The 21,040-nt window shown below is 41.9% G+C and overlaps 1 protein-coding gene across 2 annotated transcripts in view; it reads right to left on the bottom strand.

The window, feature by feature from the left end:
• Nrde2 (NRDE-2, necessary for RNA interference, domain containing) overlaps positions 1 to 15,729 on the bottom strand; it is a 39,044-nt gene extending 23,315 nt beyond the window's left edge. For both annotated transcript variants that reach the window (XM_042692497.1, XM_042692498.1), the window contains exons 1-3: positions 15,620 to 15,729; positions 3,605 to 3,713; positions 2,281 to 2,514 (exon numbers count right to left, since the gene is read on the bottom strand). In XM_042692497.1, coding sequence (XP_042548431.1) covers positions 2,281 to 2,514; positions 3,605 to 3,713; positions 15,620 to 15,683 — 407 coding nt within the window. In that variant the 5' untranslated portion in view covers positions 15,684 to 15,729. The remainder of the gene's footprint in view (positions 1 to 2,280; positions 2,515 to 3,604; positions 3,714 to 15,619) is intronic.
• Between the last annotated feature and the right edge of the window lie 5,311 nt (positions 15,730 to 21,040).

Here is a 21,040-nt window from a genome sequence, read left to right as displayed (position 1 = left end):
GAAAGCTTTCCAAGCAGCCGTGGCGTCAGACACACGTAAGTGCAGAAAACCATACAGGCCAGGGATGCGGGGACAAAACAAGCAGACCTGTCACCCGTACCAAGCAACGGGGTCATCGCAGATATTATCCTGAAGAGTACAGGTGTACTTTATAGCATTTCACTTAAATGATTACAACTTTATTTCATGGGAGCACTATTTATATTTCTTATAAACACAGCTTTATATTTTCTAAGAATTACTTCTGCTCACAATGAGTTGTACAAGTCATTATGTCAAAAAAAGAACTTTACAACTTTGGTGGGGGGGGACGGACGGGGGGGGGGGGAGGGAATACGAAGGGACGGGAAGGGGAAACAAAGGAGGAGGCTGCAATGCTTGATAAGAAATGTGCTCGTTATCTTGCCCATGTAATTGTAACCCCTCTGTACAGTATTTTCACAATAAAAATACATTAAAAAAAATTACTTTTGCTCTAAGGCACACTGGAACACAAGGCAAAGGTAATAACTGGTGATATCCACGGACATTAAGTGGGCTGCCTGTGATGATTTTAGGCCAGCTCATACTTTAAAAAAGAAAAAACAAAAAGGCCGGGCACTGGTAGCTCACACCTGTAATCCTAGCTACTCGGAAGGCTGAAATCTAAGGATCTCGATTCAAAACCAGCCTGGGCAGGAAATTCTAAGACACTCTTCTCTCAGATTAACCACCAAGAAGCCAGAAGTGGAGCTGTGGCTCAAAGTGGTACAGCACTAGCCTTGACCAAAAAAAGCTCAGGGATGTCATCCAGGTCCTAAGTTCAAGCCACAGAACTGGCACCCAGCCCACAAAAATAAAAAAAAAAATAAACTATGTAAGACTTGGAAAAGAGGGAGAGCCCACTGCGAAGAAATTAATGCACTGCATAGAGAAGAAAGAAGAGGAAAGCCAAGGGCACACTGCAGGCTACCCTTCCCCACTCTCCCAAGTCGGTATTGTGGGTCGGGAAGCAAGACATAGTCTCAGCTGTGTGTTGCCTTCATCTTACGGTGAAGGAAATCTTGTCCCATGAAATACAAGTCAATTAGTAGCTGTCACCCTGGGGAAGTATCCCCAGGTCCCGCGTGGCACGCCACCCTCCTTGAACCCTTTTCCCTGGCATCATGGAAAGACATTCATCACTCAAAATACCTTCGTCCCTGTCTGTACAGAATAAACAACTCTGCCAGGTCACCTTCCCAGAAGACAGCAGAAGTTAGCAGCAGGAAATGAGAGGATAAAAACTACTTTGAGGCCGAGAGGGTGGCTCAGGAGGTAGGGCATCTGCCGAGCAAGTACAAGACCTTGAATTCAAACCCCAGTAGCAAAATTTTTAAAAGAAAAATCTATTTTGATCTAATAGGTTACTCAACAAAAATACTGAACTTGAAAAGACTGTCTGGGTCATAAAACTACTACGACACTGAAGATTCTCTCTGGCATGGTCGAGCACAGGCAGAAATGAACAATCGTTCAAATTCTTATGGAAGTTCCTGTGTGGTTTCAGGAAATCCTTTCACACTCCTTTTCCTCTGCTCTAAAAATGGATGTGTAAATAAAAGGTAAATTTTCAGAAGGTGCAATAACTAAAGTAGAAGTCAATAATATAGCCATTCATTCAGACAGCAAAGTGCACTGCACTGGGCCCTGCGTCAAGTGACAGGGTCACAGCAAGGCAGCTGTGACTGCTACTCCTAAGTGACCGCCTCGCTGTGCACTGACCCCATGTCATCCATGCTGCACAAATGGCATCTTTCACTGTCCCAGTTCCAACTGTGACATGATCATTATTTGGCATAAATAATATTTCTCAAATATAATCAGGCTGCCAATTTGATGACAGTTTTTCTTGTTTGTTAAGTTGCTCTGATGGCAGAGCTCTCTTCTGACTGGATGGCTAGATTAATCCTTCAAATGTCCATCTTTTGGCAACTATCAAGGGAGACAAACTGCAATTTAAAACCTTACTGGCTGCCAGGTGCCGGTGGCTCATGCCTGTAATCCTAGCTACTTAGGAGGCTGAGATATGAGGATCACGGTTCAAAGTCAACCTGGGCAGGAAAGTCCATAAGACTCTTTATCTCCAATTAACCTCCAGAAAACTGGGAGTAGCACTGTAGCTCAAATGGTAGAGTGCTCACGTTGAGCTGAAGAGCTCAAGGACAACACCCAGAGTTCAAGCCCACAACCAACAATAAATAAATTAATTAATTAATTTAAAAAAACAAAAAACAAAAAACCTCAGGGGCAGACACCCACCTGGGTTTTTCGGATCCCTTCTGAGTGCCCATAAGGCTTTGGGAAGGCCGATCCTTCCCAGAATCCGTGTCGTGCTCAGACTCACTGCTGCTTGACTGCCCATGTTTCCTCTTCGTCTTCCTATGGTGCTGGTGCTTTCTTTTCCTCTTCTTCTCTTTCTTCTTCTTCCTGCTTCCTTGTGGGAGCTTTCTGCCACTGTCACTCTCATCTGAAGACTCAGACTTCAAAGGACTTCTGATAAGAGAAAAGCAGTCATACAATTGTTTTCAAAAGAGAAGTGGGAGAAGATATGTAACCAAGAAAATATGTACTGGGGAGCTCTAGAAACTCTCACATACACTGACGCGTTTTCTCATATACTTCATAGTGACTTTCTGGACTATATACCTCACCCCATACTGAAGACCTGCACCTAAAATAAAAACAGCTGGAGAATCTCATTTTTGCCATTTCGAAGCCTACACTGTTGTAGATACATGTAGTAACTTGATCAAGAAAAATGTCATTTACTGACACAATCAGTCTTACTTTCAATGGCACTTATTATGCCAATGCAACTTTAAGGCAGAAAAGGAAAAGGCTTAACTGAGGTCCTAACGTGTGTGTGCGCGCGCGTGTGTGTGTGCGCGCGCACATGCATGCAGCACCGTTCCTAGGCTTTTACTCAGAGTAATTAGTACTACAGGTATGAGGTAACAGTGCCTAGCTTGGTCCTTGCCTTTTAAGGTGACAATGAACTCTTCTTCCTCATAACCAAAGTATTCTTGGTTATCATCTGTTATCATTGTCCAATGAATTCCTGAGCCTTTAGGGTACCGCACTTTCTCTGAATTAATGAGGCCACGGAGCCTATACTGGTGAAGGAGGATGTTTCTCAATTCCATGATCTTGTCCAGCCACATATAGCCGTGTGCAACTGTGCTTGCCCAGTGTTCTCCTGAGATTTCATTCTATGTCCCGTTATATGAGCTACTTTTACAGAAGTATTGAAAATGTACCCAAAGCAACGCCCGCATTACTACCCTAAGGGTTACTAACGATGTTAGTGAAGTTACCTGACCCCTCCCTCACTCCTAGTTACAGGCACCCACTGTCCCCTATGCTCGCCACAGCAATGCAAGAGGAAAAAGAACCATCCACAGGAGCAAGGCAGGAACGACAGTCCCTTACTGCACATGAAGTCCATTACTCTATGTAAGGTCCACTACTGAAAGCAGAAGAAATAGCTCAAACTCAGCTCTCACCACAGGCTTTCCAAAAAGAACCATGTCAGCTAAACTTTCAGCAGCACACAAAGGCCCAAATCCACCTGTCTAACAGCTACCTTCTGCGTGGTGAGCGCTGAGGAACAGGGGTCGAGGGCTCTTCTGACGGCTGGCTCAGTGATGTCAAGGTTCCCACACAAAAGCTCGGGTTGTTCAGCCAGTCTAATTCTGCACAAACAAAAGGGAGAAAAAAAAACAAAACAATGAAATTAGCTCGATGTCTTTCAGAACAGGAAAACCATCCATCTATCCCAGACAGTGTCAGCTAGACATTTTGAACACTCCATAGAAGCCACACAGAAATGAAATTGTTAATTCACAAGGCACAGCACTCTGACACACTCTAAAATAGTCAGACTGAAATCTCTTGAGATACCAGGCTGTGGCTGTAGCAAAAGCCAGGGAACAAGTATGGCCTAACAGTCAACAGGGTTCTATGCATTCACCTCACAAATACCTAAGGAGCTTGAATGCTGGCAATGCATTAGGTTTTACACAGTTCAGATTTGATTTAAATGAATCTTCAGCATTAAAAAGTCAAATCATGCATGAAACCCACCACATGCCTGCTGTTGTGACAGAAGTGTCGATCGTTGTAAAAATAACCAATGTTCTATTATCTTAGAGTAGTAACGTAACAAACCTTTCCTTATGACAGTATTCATCTTTGGAAACAAAAACACAAGATGTCCATTTTTAATGCTAAAATTCTATAAATGTTAATAAGGACTATTTCTGAGTGGTGAACAATTAGTTATCTAGAATCTTTTTCTTTCTACATGCTCACAATCTTTAACTATTTTACAATGAACTAAATTGCTTGTTTTCTAACTTTTAAAGTGTCTCAAAAGCCAGGTGCTGGTGGCTCATGCTTATAATCCTAGCTACTCAGGAAGCTAAGATCTGAGGATCACAGACAAGCCAGCTCAGGCAGGCTAGTCAGAAGTGGCATTGTGGCTCAAAGTGATAGAGCAATAGCCTTGAGCAAAAAAGCTCAAAGACAGCACCCAGGCCCCAAGTTCAAGCTCTACAACCAACCAAAAAAAAAAAAAAAATACTAAAAATTAAAAAGTCTCAGCCGGTCACCAGTGGCTCACACCTGCAATCCTAGCTAGTTGGAGGCTAAGATCTGAGGATTGTAGCTCAAAGCCAGCCTGGGCAGGAAAGTTTGTGAGACTCTTATCTCTAATTAACCACCAGAAAACTGGAAGTGGCGCTTTGGCTCAAGTGGCAGAATGCTCACCTTGAAATGAAGAGCTCAGGGACAGCGCGGAGGCTGTCCAGTTCAAGCCCCACGACTGACAAAAATAAAAAAATTAAAATTAAAAGTCTCAGCTATGGAGGAAGAGAGGCGGGGCACAGCAGTGACAGGGGAGTGGAGGTTTTGTATTCTGGCCCATTTTTGTCTTAGGATGGGAGGCCAGGGCTCTTTCATAAAAAAGACTAAAATGGCTGAAGATCCAAGAAAGAAGGGGAATTTTAACAGTTTTACTGACATACTTTAAGTTTCACTCTTTCAAAGTGACAATAGTTTCTAGTGTTTTAAGAGTTGTGCAACCACCTCCACATTTTCATCTACCCCACAAACTTCATTGACTGGGCAGTCAATGTCTACTACCTCTTCCCCCGCCACCAATCACAGGCAAGCACTAATCTACTTTGTCTCTCCAGACCTGTCTACTTCATGCAAATGAGCTCAACACTATGTGAGCATTTGTAACTGCTTCTTCCACTTGAATGTTTTCAGGGTTCATCCATGCTGCAGTATGTATCACTACACCATTCTTTTCCATTCCAAGCAATATTCAACTTTATGGATAGAACAGCTGGTGTCCAAGTTCACAGCGAAGATCAGCCAATTCAGAGACCAAATGGAAACCATGAGTTTTCTTCATCAACTAGCTGACACTCTCATTACTTCCTCTTTGTTGCTGCTAGGATAACTCTGCTCACACAGCTCCTATGAGTATTTTCATTTCTCAAGGTAGGTATCTACAGCAATTTCTGGATCATATAATAATGCATGCTTATCACAGAAAGGCATTATCACACTACCTTCCAAACCAGCTAAACCATAGATTCCCATTATCAATATATGATGAGGATATGAATTTTCACACTTCACAACTACTTATTGATTACAGTTATTTGAGTGATATGTCATATTCATTATTATTCTTGTTAGTTTTGGGAATAGATTATACATATAAATGAAAACATACAATGTTTGTCTTCCTGAGTTTGGCCTATCTTGCTCAACATGATGTCCAGGTCCATCCATTTTCCTGCAAATGACATAATTTTGCTGTGTGTGTCTGTGTGTGTCTGTATACTAAAAGAATCAAGATTTTTATTAAGCATCATAAGTTGGAACTAATAGCCTCTGAATATGATACCCACAACCCATCAACAGTTAATTAGACCCAATAGCAGTTCATTCTTCACAATCCATGAGTTAGGGTAGAACTCTCTTTGAATAATCAGAAGAACCTACTTTGCTTTTGCTGTCAAGGGCAAGGCTATTACATCTCACTTCTGATCACAAATGTGATGAAGAGCATCAGAAGTATATGAAAGTGTTAATTTAGATTTAAAAGTACACTATTTGGCAATATTAACAAAAACATCAAAATGATATCGACCTGCTTCTAGTTGATGGGAAAGTGCTCAAGAAGAAGCAATTTGTTTCCAGTACAGAAGGGTATAGGGCTTGAAGATCAAAGTTTCCCCACACACACCCAGAATTTCATTCTATAATAGTCCATTGTGAATATATAGCACATTTTTATTTATCCAATGATTGGATGATGGGCTCCTAAGTGGACTCTGTAGCTTGGCCATGCTGAACAGTGCTGCATTAAACATGAGTGTTCAGATCTATCTAATTGTATGCTGATTTACATTACTTTGGATATATGCCCAAGAGTGGTACCGCAAGATCATATGATAGTTTCTTCTTAGTTTTCTGAGAAACCTCCATACTGATTTCCATAATGGCTACACTAATTTACATTCTAACCAACAGTATAAGACCTCCCTGCCCACCCCACTCCACCCACCCTCACTAGCATTAATTAGCTTTCTTGATAATTGCCATGCTGACTAGAATGAGATAGAATCTCAGGGTCATTTAGATTTTCAATTCCTTTATGGCTAAGGATGTTGAATACTTCATGTATTTATTTGCCGTTTGTACTTCTTTTGAGAACTGTCTATTCGCTTCATTTGACCATTTATTAACTGGATCATTTGTTCTTTTGTGGTTACTTTTTTAAGCTCACTATATGCTTAGCATATTAAACCTTTACCCAATAAATTGTTGGATTTTCTCCCACTCTAAATGTTGTCTCATTCTGGTAATTACTTCCTTTGTTGTACAGAACTGTCTCCTATTTCTGTGAAGAATGACATTAGAATTCGGTGGGGATTACCCTCATTGTAGACTGCTTTCAGTTGTACAATCATCTGTCCCTCCAGAACATGAGAGCTCTTTCCACCCTCTAATGTCTTCTCCAATTTCTTTCCTCAGTAGCTTATTGCTTTCTCCCTAGAGGTCTTTCACATCATTAGTTAGGTTCATTGCTAGGTATTTTTCTTTGGAGGCTATATGAATGGGGTTGTTTCCTCATTTCTTTTTCAACCTGTTTGTTATTGCCATATAGAAAAGCTACTAGTTTCTATACTTATTTGTATTTTTTGTATCTTGCTGTGTTGCTGAAAGTGTTTATCACTGTTTACCACTTGAAAGGAAGGATAATTATTCTTATACCTTTTATTTCGAGAAAAGGAATACTGAACAAAACACACACACACACACACACACACACACACACACACACACACACACACACACACACACACACACACACACACACACACACACACCAGAAAGAAGAGAGAGTAAGTGCCTATAATAGGTCAAATACCAGGGTAAACTTGTACTTCCTCTCTATCTTTTAATCCTTATAACAAGGCTCTAGGGAGGTATTATGTTGTCCATTTCACAGAGGAGGAAACCAGGGCTCTAAGGGATTAAGTGATTTGTGTGGTCCTATCTAGTAAGTGTTAACAGTGTTCATGTTCTTTCTCCTATCTCCTTTTTCCTTCAGAGGTATCATGGTTCCTTTCCCGTGGGCCTAATTCCTGGCAAGAGATATGTGAAAACAGTTCCGGTTGCTCATTGACACCAGAATTATTTCCACAACAGATTCTGTCCTGAGCAAAGGAAGAAAACAGGGGAAAGGTGGAGAAAACAGAATACTGAGAGAAACGTTCAAGCCATTCCAGTCTATCTTTACACAAGTATGTATGTGGCTGCAGTGATGACAGCTGGAAGGAAATGGAAAGAAAAATTACATCAAAATAACATAAAGGGTGTGACCAACTCCTAGCACCATGCCACGGTAGCACAAGGTAACTAAACTCCATAAATGCTGCTTGAATAGCTAAGTTGAGAGAGGACATGGATGCATCTTTATAGACCAGTACCTAACACACAAAGAGCTTCTCAAAAACCCATTATTGAGGCATAAAGTATAATTATCATATTCCCTCCATTCTTAGTTGTAATGAGTGTTCAACCATAAAATAAATTAATGAGCATCTACTATACTTCCAGAGTTCTAGTATTAGAGTTCTAGTACAGGGGTAAACAAAACAGGGTCTTCACACATGGTAAGTATACTTATTTCCTTACCTAGTCAAATACAATATCTGAATTGTTAAACTCAATTTTAAACAGAATCCTAGAGAAAGTTATCTGAGATTAAAAGGCACTTTATTAATCGGATTGCAAAGTCTTTTTCAATAGATACTTCCATCCTTATAATTTGCAGTACCTGACAGAAATCAAACTGCATTTACTTCATTGTGCCAACACAAAGCAGGATGCAACATTTTACAGAGAAGACAAGCAGGATGCCAAATGCCTAGGGCTGAAGAGAAAGAACTGCCAAAACTTCTGTCCCTGTGGGACAGTAAATAAGTCACAGGCTGGAACTTGCCTGGAACCTGGCACCCCACCACATTAAAAGAGAAGAAGAAAGGCAGAAGCGTTGGCAGAAAAAAACACATTAGACCTACTGCCTAGCAAAACAGGCGGCTATTTGGTAGCTGTGCTTCATGTTTAAGCTTCCAGGGCCATTTAACAGAAAATAATAGACAATCATCACTAAATATTGAAAGCTGTCTCTGTGATAAGTTTACTACTACTATAGAATTATTTCTTTATTAACTATTGAAAAATGCTTTCATTCTATTCCACCATGAATAAAGGGAGGAACTGTAATGAATAGATTTATGGGAGAAACTCTACAAACAAACTTTAAATGAGGATTGGATAAAATATCCAAGTTCTGCAAGCTGTTATAACAAAACAGCAATGATGACTAGTTCGTTTAAGTGAACCTGGAGGTGAATGCCACCCTACCAGAGAAAATTCAAACATTTCTAAGATGGGGATAGTGGCTCATGCCCGTAATCCTAGCTACTCAGAAGGCTGAGATCTGAGAATCACAGGGTTCAAAGCCAGCCAGGGCAGGAAAGTCTGTGAGACTCTTATCTCCATTTAACCACCAGAAAAACAGAAGTGCCGCTCAAGTGGTAGAGTGCTAGCCTCGAGTAAAAGAGCTCAGGAACAGCACTCAGGCCTGGAGTTCAAGATCCACGACTGTTTCCCACCCCACAAAAAAAGATGGCAAGCTGGGCACCGGTGGCTTACATCCATAATCCTAGCTACTCAGGAGGCTGAGATCTGAGGATCACCGTTCAAAGTCAGCCCGGTTAGGAAAGTCTGTGAGACTCTTATCTCCAATTAACCACTAGAAAACTGGAAGTGGTGCAGTGGCTCAAGCGGTAGAGCACTTGCCTTGAGCTGAAGAGCTGAAGGACACTGCCCAAGCCCAGAGTTAAAAGCCCCACAACCAACAACAACAAAAAAAAAAATATGAGCAAACTTCTACAAATGTTAACAGCTTGTTTGAAGAGGACCAGGAGTTCCAAAGGTAATGTTTAAATAACAAAGCCCTTGGTCCTGTAAGACTGCAGTTTATAGCACACATTCCAGAATCAGAGGGCCTGTGTTCAAACTGGTTTTATTGTTTATTAGTTGTACAACTCTGAACAGAAAACTTGATCTTGGGGCTGGGAAGGTGGCTCAGTGGTGGAGCGCTTGTCTTGCATATCTGAGGCCCTGGGTTCCATTCCTCAGCACCACATAAGCAAAAAAAGAAAAAAAGCCGGAAGTGGCTCTGTGGCTCAAGTGGTAGAGCGCTATCCTTGAGATGAAGAGCTCAGGGACAGCGCCCAGGCCCAGAGTTCAGGCCCCATGACCAGACCCAAAAAAAAAAAGAAGAAAAAAAGAAAACTTGATCTTTCCCCCTCTCCCTTCCTCTCTGTCTCTCTCTCTGTCTCTCTCTCTCTCTTTTCCCTCTGTATATACATGTGTCTATGTGCATGTGAATATGATCACATCCACCTGCCAGTACACAGGGGCCTTAACTCAGGGCCTCATGCTCTTGCTTGGCTTTTTTCACTCGAGGCTAGAGCTCTCTCCACCATTTGAGCCATAGATCTACTTGCTGGTTAACTGGAACTTTTCCACCCGCACTGGCTTTGAACCACAATCCTCAGTTCTCAATTTCCTGAGGAACTACAATTACAGGTGTGAACACCAGCACCCAGCTATGAATTGTTATTGTTGTGAGGTCTTGGTTTTTGTTGGTCATGGGGCTTGAACTCCAGGCCTGTGTGCTGTCACTGAGCTTTTTACCCAAGGCTAGCACTGTAACACTGTGAGCCATAGCTCCATTGCCGCCTTTCTGGTGCTTACTTTGAGATAAGAGTCTCACAGACTTTCCTGGCCCAGCGAGGCAGGTCCTCTCATCTCAGCCTCCTAAGTAGCTAGGATTACAGGTGTGAGCCACAATTGCCTGGTGAGGTTTTTCTTTTTCTTTTTTTTTTTAAACCCCCATGTATTTTCTTGCTGAGAGCCAGGCACTGTACCATGTGCTGGGAATACACAATCAACGCTGGGCCTACATACTGGCAGTCACTTCCACACAAGGTGGTTAAGAGAGCCACACTAGAGAAAACACATAGACTGTAGCAAGCACTCACAGGAGATTCCTTAAGTCAAAGGACATCTGAACCAGGGAAAGCTGTCTTGTAGAACATCTAAGCTAAGAAAGATCTAAAGGCAGAGGACGCAGGTAGGTAAATGAGCTCTGAAGAAGTATCTGGGCGTGAAAACAGGATCGCCAATGTCTGAGAGCGACATGACTGGGGCAATAGTAGGTAGTCATGGCTGGACAACTGGCAGGAAAACAAAAGTGAAGAGCTCAAGCCATAAAAAACAAGTTCAGTGGTTTGAGTTTACCCTAAGAGACAGACATTCCAAGAGTTTTGGGCAAGAGTGGCAAAATCAGAGCTGGTGTTCAAATGGCAGCACTGGTGAGCACACTTTGAGGCTAGACCTGCCTGAATTCCAATCCTGGTTCTGTGACTTGTTGGCCACTTAATCCTGGGCAAATGACCTACTAGCTTTGTACCTCCATTTCCTCCTCCATCAAAAAAGGCACAGTGCCAACACAGGGCTGTTATGAGGAGTCAATGAGTTAATATTTGTAAAGCATTTAGACTAATGAGTGATATAGTGTTCTTAAAATAAATACATTTTAAAATGCTGGCTACAGTGAGGAGGGTTGTTCCTGAAGAGAAGGTACAGCCTAAAGCAGGGCAGAACTATTTGGGGAGGCTGCTGTAGAAATCCAGGGATGACTAAGAAGGAAAGTAGGTAGTGGTTTGAGAATGAGGGAAAAATAGTAATAATAAACTACTGAGTGGCTTACAAGGGCTAGAGGAAGAATTGAATGGGAGAAAGAAGTCGTAGTATGTGCCTAAGTTTTTGTTTGGGTGAAGAGTGGTACTATTTTCCAAAATGAATAGTTCTGGAGAAAAGATAAACTTAGTTTCTTCCCCAAAATATTATATATGTTATTATGGAGACTAAATGAACTCTACCACCATCTTTCATTCCAACTCTGACCAACTACTTGACTCACAGGCACATTTATTTTAGGTATGCAATCCAAATAAACAATCTGAAAGTAAGAAGCAAAGCTCAAGAATTTGGAGGGATTGGCTGAGTGCTGATGGCTCACGCCTGTAATCCTAGTTATTCAGGAGGCTGATATCTAAGGATCAAGGTTCAAAGCCAGCCAGGGCAGGAAAGTCCAGGAGTCTCTTATCTCCAATAAACCACTAGAAAACTGGAAGTGGCGCTGTGGCTCAAGCAGTAGAGCGCTCACCTTGAGCTGAAGAGCACAAGGACAGTGCCTAAGCCCAGAGTTCAAGCCCCACAACTGACCAAAAAAAAAAAAAAAGACTTGGAGGGATTGCAAACTGGAGTGTTCTGCTGCTCCTAGCACAATGGCCCCTCTTTAAGCCTGTTTGTTCAAAGAATGCGCAGCACAGAATCCAGCCTCCCCACTGCCCTTGCTAAACATGATGCCTACTCAATGACAGGCCTAGCTCTTAGCACCACCAAAATGGCCAGCTTTCTTGGCCTCTCTCTCCCTTTTAAGTCTTTCTGATAGTGTTTTTCTTTTGCAAACTAGAACTCTGTATCCACCCTCCTAATAGTATCTTTCACTTTTTATAACATTTCATGGTGTAAAGCCAACAGTGCAGCGCTTCTTTTTATGAGAGCAAAATGAAACAATCTCAAGTCCTTAAGAGGGAACTGATAGAATAACTATGTGACACACACACAGTGGAGCTCGGTGCACCAGTAAGATCTCCACACTGCCATAAGAGAGATCTTCAGGACCTAAGACGACCTTCACAATAGCAAGCACTTAAGAAAGAGAAGGGAAAAGAAGGTGCGTAAAGGAAAACAATGTAAGGATACTATTGCCTAATGAAAATGCCAATCTGGAGGCATGGCTCAGTGACAGAGCAACTGTGTAGCAAGCAGGAGATCCTGAATTCAAACCACAGTATGCCCAGAAGGGGGATGGGGAGAGAGGGAAGGATGGAATGAAAAGGAGAGGAAAAAGAATTATTTCAATGAAACAATAAGCCTAAACACTAATCACAAACTGAAAAAATTCATTAGCTAAGAGTTAGGCTTGGCTTTAATCTCTGCACTAGGGAGGCCAAGGCAGGAAGATTAAAAGTTTGAGATCAACCTAGGCTGCACAGCAAGACCTTGATTTAAAAAAAAAAAAAAAAAAAAACTGGTTTGGAAACATGATTCAGCAGTAAAGTCTCTGTGTAGCAGGCTTGAGACCCCAGGTTCACACCTCATTACTTCAGAGGAAAAAAAAAGAAAACAAGAAAACCTCATTGAAGACTAACAGATGGACCTCACTCCGAATGGATGAGATTCAAATACACGAATTCACTGACCAGACTTAACATAACAAAGGAAACTGGGTAGTGCTACCTTCAGACATGATTTCATACAAGTGCACAGATTCCTAACAATGTATTCTTCAACAAAAACTTACACCTGATTTTAATAATTTCTCTACATCTAGTTAACAGCTTCCTGGGACAGAGATGCATGTTAAATACCACAGTAAAGATTTGGTCTTCAAAACAATGACCTAGTTTCCTCAACAAATAAATCCCCTAAGAAACTAGAAGAGAGGCCAGGTACTGGTGACTTATGTCTGATGTCCTAACTACTCTGGAGGCTGAGATCTGAGGATTGCAGTTCAAAGCCAGACAGGGTAGGAAAGTCTATGAGACTTATCTCCAATAAACTACCTAAACAAAGCAGAAGTGGAGACTTGGCTCAAGTAATAGAATGCTAGCCTGAAGCAAAAGAAGTTCCTCGGCCCTGAGTTCAAGCCACAGAACTGGTGGGGAGGGAAGGGGAGGGAAGCGGAAGGAATTTTACATTGGAAGAGACATAAAACATATCCACAAAATGAAATGTAGATCTTGACCTCTTTTGGATCCTGACTTAAGAAAACAACTGTAAAAGGCCATTTTTGTGCCAACCTAGAAAAGCTGAATGTTGGCTGTAATATTAAAAAATTATCATGTATTTAAATTTTAAATGTTTTATAAAAAATACTTCTATAGGGCTGAAGGCATATAGCTTGAATGCTTGCATAGCCAGCAAGCGTAAGGCCTTGAATTCAAACATCAGTACTATGGGGGGAAAAAGTCTATATCCAGAGAATACAGTAGTTAAGACAGATGAGAAGAGGAACACTCCCTTGAAAACCTTCTATTCTCCCTCTCTCAAAATGCAATCTTTGGATGTTATTAAATAATCCTTTACCACTAGCCCCAATCACATTTTCAGACAAAGTAGATTATTTGCAATTCTCTGCACGGATCTCATGTTTTTCCTTGCACTGGCCTTTGAAGGTCCTGGAATGCTCTCCATTATCTCTATCCAGATCCTATCCTCTTTGAGACTCATCCCAAAAGTTATCCCTTATATAATGCATCCTCTAAACCTTACAAGTTAATATTCCTGTGGTTGGTTTGTCTGTGACATCTGTAACATGCTAGCTTGTATTATTTTTTTAGGTTCATTCATGCGTTAAAGTAACACACTGTTAAGTACTTACTATCGACCTGTACAGCAGCAAGTATTTATGGAACGATTTCTGTATTTTGGACCTGTACTACAGGCTAAGTACACTACACTGAATGAACACACACTGTCCTAGACTTTGAGGTTACAGTCTAGTAAAAAAAAAAACAAGCTGATAATAGTGGCCCATGCCACATATAATCCTATCTGCTCAGGAGGCTGAGATCTAAGGAACATGGTTCAAAGCCAGCTGGGGTATGAAAGTCTGTGCCATTCTTTATCTCCAGTTAACCACCAAAAAGCTGGATGAGGAGCTGTTGCTCAAATGGTAGCCTTGAGCAAAAAGCTCAGGTGGAGCCCCTGTGTGTATATATATGCACACACACATGTGTATATAAACATATATACACATATGCATATTTATACATATAAAATATATATACTAACCACACAAGAAATCACAATTATGAGACATTTTACCAAAAAATGTAGGAGCTAGAAGATACTAACGGAGGTGTGTTAAATGTAAACTGAGAAAGTCTCAGATAAATTCTTGTATCCTTATAGGGGAACTGCAACCTGGCTTAGTAAGCCTAACCTACTCCTGGAACAAGTATACTCCTGGAACAAAACTGGCCAGTCTCAGTCCAACAAGCTGATACAAGCAAAGCATCCCACTAAACCCATTAAACTGTCCCTGTATCTCACTCCCATTTTCATCTATAAATGGGGTCTGGCATGTTGCAGCCCATGATTTTTTTTTTTAAATCCTGTTCTGGTTCTGAGAGCCAGTGGATTCTAGAATCCTGAGTAAAAGCCAGTTACAATCTTTAAATCTGTTGTAAAGCACAGATGTCAGCCACAACTGGACTCTGTCACAGCAGATGCATGACTTCAGATTACATTTTAAATGAATCCACTAGTACCTCAATGTTTAAAGATGCAGTCCATTTGAGGTGAGGCTTAAATAAAACACACAACCGTTGCAATCTCACAAGTATAAACCCTCAAGAAAAATATAATTGCTTGTTTTTACTGTATGCATTTGCCCATCTGATTAGGCTTTGGATCTTAATCCTTAAGCTGTGGCTGCCAAAAGATAAGAACCTAAGAAGACCTTCAGCAATAACTGAGCCAGGAAAATCGAGGGACGCATCGTTTTAAAACTCAACATCTGCATCAGGGGTCTCCTTGAAAAGTACTTCCGGTGTGGAGGTGCACTCTTCTTATTTTAAAGAAGAAATGAGGCTTGAGGACTGAAGCCCATCGACATAAGTGATGTCTTCGTCCCAGCCCACGTGCCCTTTGCCTGGCTTGGCTAAACCACGACCACAACAGCCCCAGCCAGGTCCTCAAGGCCCAGTCCAGACGCCCGAGCTTTCCCAGAAGGCTTTGCGGAGCCGCGGGGAACTCTGGGATACAGGTGGATAAACAAAGCCAAGGTAAGGGCGAAGATCTGGGCACAAGAAACTGCCATTAACGTCACCGAGAGCGTTCTGCCGCTCTTTTGTGCGCTTACCTTTCCTGGGGCCTGCACTACCGGCGGCCTCACTAACGCCCGCAAAGGCCGGGAACAGCGCCATAACCCTAGGCCGCGCCGCCGTTCCCCTTCACAGAAATGGCGCCGGCCACGGAACGCCCGTGGGAGGCCCGTGCCGTTCCGGTGCACTCTGGGAAATGTGGTTTTCTCGGCGCTCGCCCCGCCTTTGAGCCCGCCTTAGCGGGCGTGGCCACGACGGGCGGGATGGATGGGCGTGGCCGAGCTAAATGGGCGGACAGGCAGTGAACGGTGGCTTCCGGTTGGAGGGTGCCCTTGGGCTTCTGTGAGAACCGGAAAAGCGGAAATCGCCAGAGTTCAAAGCGGAGAGGCGCTAGTTGATTGGATCAGATTAATCAAACACTGTATGCTTGAGAGTTTCCCTGTCTGCCAAATACTAGGACTGAATGGGCAGATGTGAAAAACAAGTCATCAGGTTTCCTCAACAAAGCAACGGTTTTGAGAGACTGGGAGATTGCAAAAAAATAGGTTTCTGATTGGACAAGTGGTAACAAGAACTTACTTGTTTTTTTGTTTTGTTTTGTTTGCTTTTATGATGCTGAGCGCCGAACCCAGGACCTGGCTTAAGTTAGGCAAACACTGACACTGAGTTACCCTCCCCCAGCCTAAAAGGTGGGTAGAAATAAGGTGGATAGAGACTCAAAAAAGAAAAAAAAAAGTCAGCCTGACGGTGGCTCACGCCTGTAATCCTATCTACTCAGGAGCTGAGATCTGAGGATCACAGTTCAAAACCAGCCCGGGCAGAAAAGTCACCGTGAGACACTTATTTCCAATTCACCACTCAAAAACTGCAAGTGGCACTGTGGCTCAAAGTGGTAGAGTACTAATAGCCTTGAAGCTCAAAGACAGCATCTAGGCCCTGAGTTAAGCCCCCACGAACAAAAATAACAAATCAACAAAAGAAAGTAGTAGGAGAGGTAGGGTGGGGAGGAGGGACGAGAGGAGGGAGGATACAGAAAAGGGAGGGGAGGTGGACCCCGCAAGGCCAAAGGAGATGCTGTGGATGAATATTTTGCTCCCTTCTATTTATGAAGTGGGACAAGAGGTGGAATTAACAACCTTATAAAAGGGATGATTAGGATAGTAGACCCCTTCCCTCCCCATTTAGCCCTTGGCTTTGACTTTTGTGAAAGCACAGAAGTAAGGCAATCCTCACCAGACCAAAGCCTCCTTGACCTTGGGTTGCCCAGACTCCAGAGATGTCAGAAATAAATTTCTTACTATTTATAAGTTACCTAGTCTCTATTTCGTTATACCAGCACCAATAAGCTAATAAGGATTTACACATTTAAATAGATTTGAGATGTATATCTGTTTTATACAGATAGTATTGTATATCTTACATGCTCCATCTGATTTAAACAAATATGTAAGCAATATGACATTTATAAGATAGTTGATTTCCAGGCTGGGAAAGTGGCTCAGTGGTAGAGCGCTTGCCTTGCATGCCAGAGGCCCTGGGTTCGATTCCTCAGCACCACATAAGCAAAAAGAAAAAAGCCGGAAGTGGCACTGTAGCTCAAGTGGTAGAGCGCTAGCCTTGAGCTGAAGAGCTGAGGGACAGCGCCCAGACCCAGAGTTCAGGCCCCACGACTAGACCCAAAAAAAAAAAAAAAAAAGATAGTTGATTTCCATACTGACTAGATATTTAATAAAAATCAAGAAGTTATTGTTCAAAGTTTATAGACATGATAGTGGCATTGTGTTTATATCTTTAAAACAACAACTATCCCTATCTTCTACAAGTAAATATTGAAATACAGATGAAATGATATGATACCTAACATTCACTTCAAAGTCATACAAGAGGGAGTTAAGAATAGAGATAAAGCAAAAATAAGACTGACTTTGGCTGGATGATTGTTGAACCTGAATTAATGTGTGTAAGAGGATCCTATTTTGTTAAGTATATTAAAATATTCCATAATAAAAAATTAGCAAGTAATTAAAACTTTTAGATCACCACAAAACGACCAAATTACTATTATATACAATAGGAATAAATTTCAAAATATGCATGCTGACTAAAAGCCAGACATAAAATATACTTATTGAATAATTCTATTTATATAAAATCCTAGAAAATACAAATTAATATATAGTGACCTAAGGTAAAGGGAATAATAATTAGTACTATTGAGATAGTAACAAGATTGGTAAGTATGGTAATAATCCATGAATATGGCAGAGAGTTCTCAAAAAAAAGAAACAATTTCAAACCATTATTTGGTTTTGCACATAGTGTGTGGAAAGGAAGTGAGTGCACAGCTTAACCTCCTGTAAGCATTTCTATTGTTTGTGGCAGGAAAAGCCACTACAGTGCTAAGTAACTAATCCAGCATCTGTCTCATTGTCCCAGGGATTCTCAGTTTGGGCTGTGCTAGCCTGGGGGACCTTGATCACCTCTATATTCTGATGAAAATCTCTCTGGAGATCTGAGGGAGTAAGACAAGATAGATGAAGGGGAAAAAAAGAGATTTAGTTGTTGAGGAATTGGATAATGAGGAAGGCATCCAGTCTGACCATAAGAATGAAATAGAGGCTGGTGGCTCACACCTGTAATCCTAGCTACTAAGGAGGCTGAGATCTATGGATTGTGGATTGAAGACAGCCCAGGCAGGAAAGTCCTTGATACTCTTATCTCCAATTAACTATCAAAAAGCCAGAGATGGAGCTGTGGCTCAAGTGGTAGAGCACTAGCTTTGAGCACAAAAGCTCAGGAACAGGACACAAGCTTTGCGTTCAAACCCCAGGATCAGCATTAAGAGGAATGAAAAACAGGTAGATATGAATAAGTGCTAAAAAATAAAAACTGTATATAGCTAAAAACTATAGAAAAAAAGATAGGAAACAGCCTTTGGGAAATGTCATATATAAGTAGACAAGGTATGAACAAAGGGGTTGCCAAGAGATAGATTGAAAACACAAGGCTAGTCAGTAGTTTCTGGCAAAACAGTGCCTACATAATCCCCAGTTCTGTTTGGAAAGAGGACATCAGGTCAAGAACAAAGAATAGGTAGTGGACATTTTTTGTTTTGCTTAATTGGTACCTCTCTCCTGAAGCCACAAGAAGGCCATCAGTACAGGGTGACCTGCTGACCTAATCCCAGCTAATATCAGGATGGGTACATGACTTAACTCAGCCAAGCCTTTAAGTTTTTGTGCTCAACCCATCTCGGACCTAAGCCAGGCCAGCAAAGTTCTTTTCCAAGAATTTTAAAACCAGAACTGAAAAACAAAAGCTAGTCAATCTTTGCATCTTGATTGCAAATAGCCAAGGAGCTCATGGAGAAACAGAGCAAACCTATCCATGAAGAGAGAAGATTGAACTAGGTATGATTGTATATACCTGTGATTCCAGCACTCAGGGGGCGAAGTTGAGAAGATTTCATGTTCAAGGCCAGCCTGGACTACATAGTGAAACTATAACCCAAAAAGGAGGTGGAAAATGTATGTGAGTTAGAGAGGAGAGTCCCAGTGGTTTTGGAACTCTACTTCTAGTTGTCCCTGAAACTCAGTCTCATGTCTGTACTTAGATTTTTGGACACAGTCAAATATCCTATTTCCCACATTAGTAATCAAATTCAAATTCACTTTCCATCAATGGCACCCAACAATCCAAATAAAGCGGGGTGCTGGTCGCTCACACCTGCAATCTTATCTACTCAGGAGGCTGAGATCTGTGGATCACAGTTCGAAGCCATCCTGTGCAGGAAAGTCCATGAGACTCTTATCTCCAATTAACCACTAGAAAAATGGAAGCGGCACTATGGCTCAAGTGGTAGAGTGCTCATCTTGAGCTGAAGAGCTCAGGACCAGCACCAAGGCCCAGAGTTCAAGCCCCATGACTGACAAAAAAAAGTCCAAGTAATACAGAATGAATGAGTGAATGATGCCATTTCCACACTCACAGAGCCTGGAAACATTCCAGTTAGTTTGAATGACAAATGAAACTTTACAACTGGTCAACCCAGAACTGGTAAAAGCCACCTCCCTTTTATTTTAAAGAAGAAGGAGTCTTCCCTGGCTAACTGGTGAAACAGGTCAATCAACTCACTTAATCTTCAGGAATTTTCTGGTAGTCCCTATGAAGTAACAGAAAGAAATATATCATTTGGAAAGCAGAGATAACAGGGAGAACCTAAAAGAGCCTGAGCCACTTCCTTAGGGTGACCTGCTTTCTGTCCTGGTGTGCTTTGTGTGGAGGGCACTGGAGATCTTGCTTTGGGCATGTTTTAGTACACAGATACAATCTCAGGGCATAGCTAAACCTAATTTCCATTCACATACTCCATAATCTGTCTGAAACATGAGTCTTGAGCAGTCCTGTAGATATATGCAATGGGAAAGACTGACACTAGTTGGGAAGGTTACTTCTGTTTAGAATAATCATTAGGAAGAACTGCACTGGAGTTTGTTCTCCTCAGATTGGATCTCTTTCATAAAGATTGTGGGTTAAAATCATTTCAAGCAGTGTTTTATTTTCTGCTGTTGTTTCTTTTAAGGTATGGCCTAATTATGTTGCCCAGGCCACTTGAATTTCTGGACTGGAGAGGTCCTCCTGCTTCAGACTCCTGAGTAGCTGGGAAAACAGACATGAAACTCTGATAACCAGAGTTTAAAAAAAATCTACATGAATCTTTTTTGGTAACTCACCCTGAACTAGCATATCTTCCCATTCTCATAAAAGATTTTCAGTTTTGTTGTTAAGATTGCTCTCCTGAAGCCCGAGGTTCTGGTGAATCATGCCTATAATAGCAACTGCTCAGGAGGCTAAGATCTGAGTCAAAGTTCAAAGCCAGCCCAGGCAGGAAAATCCATGAGACTCTTTTTTTTTTTTTTGGTCCGGTCATGGGGCCTGAACTCTGGGCCTGGGCGCTGTCCCTCAGCTCTTCAGATCAAGGCTACGCTCTACCACTTGAGCCACAGCGCCACTCCCAGCTTTTTTCTTTTTATGTGGTGCTGAGGAATTGAACCCAGGGCCTGCCAGGCATGCAAGGCAAGCGCCCTACCACTGAGCCACCTTCTCAGCCCTCCATGAAACTCTTATCTCCAGTTAACTACCAAAACTCTGGAAATGGTGCTGTGACTCCAAGTGATAGAATGCTACCCTTGAGCACAAAAGCTCAGGGTCAGCACCCAGACCCTCAGTCCAAGCCCCAGGTCTAGCACAAACAAATAAACAAACAAATAAGAAACAAAGATAGCTCCCCTAGAAAAGATGTGTGATTTTTGTTTTGGGTTTTGATGCTAGGGATTGAATCCAGCATGTGGAGTTCTTGCATACAGAGCACCTGCTCTACCACCCAGCCCAACAGATGGTTTTAATGTCTTATGGATAACGAAGACACCCATGAAACAATTTTTCAATAAGCAAATAGT

The sequence above is a fragment of the Dipodomys spectabilis genome, unplaced genomic scaffold (assembly GCF_019054845.1).
Source record: "Dipodomys spectabilis isolate Male_0828 unplaced genomic scaffold, ASM1905484v1 ptg000157l, whole genome shotgun sequence".
Classification (NCBI taxonomy): Eukaryota; Metazoa; Chordata; class Mammalia; order Rodentia; family Heteromyidae; genus Dipodomys; species Dipodomys spectabilis.
Note: the sequence above shows the minus strand (reverse complement) of the source record. Positions and strands in the feature narration are given on the sequence as shown.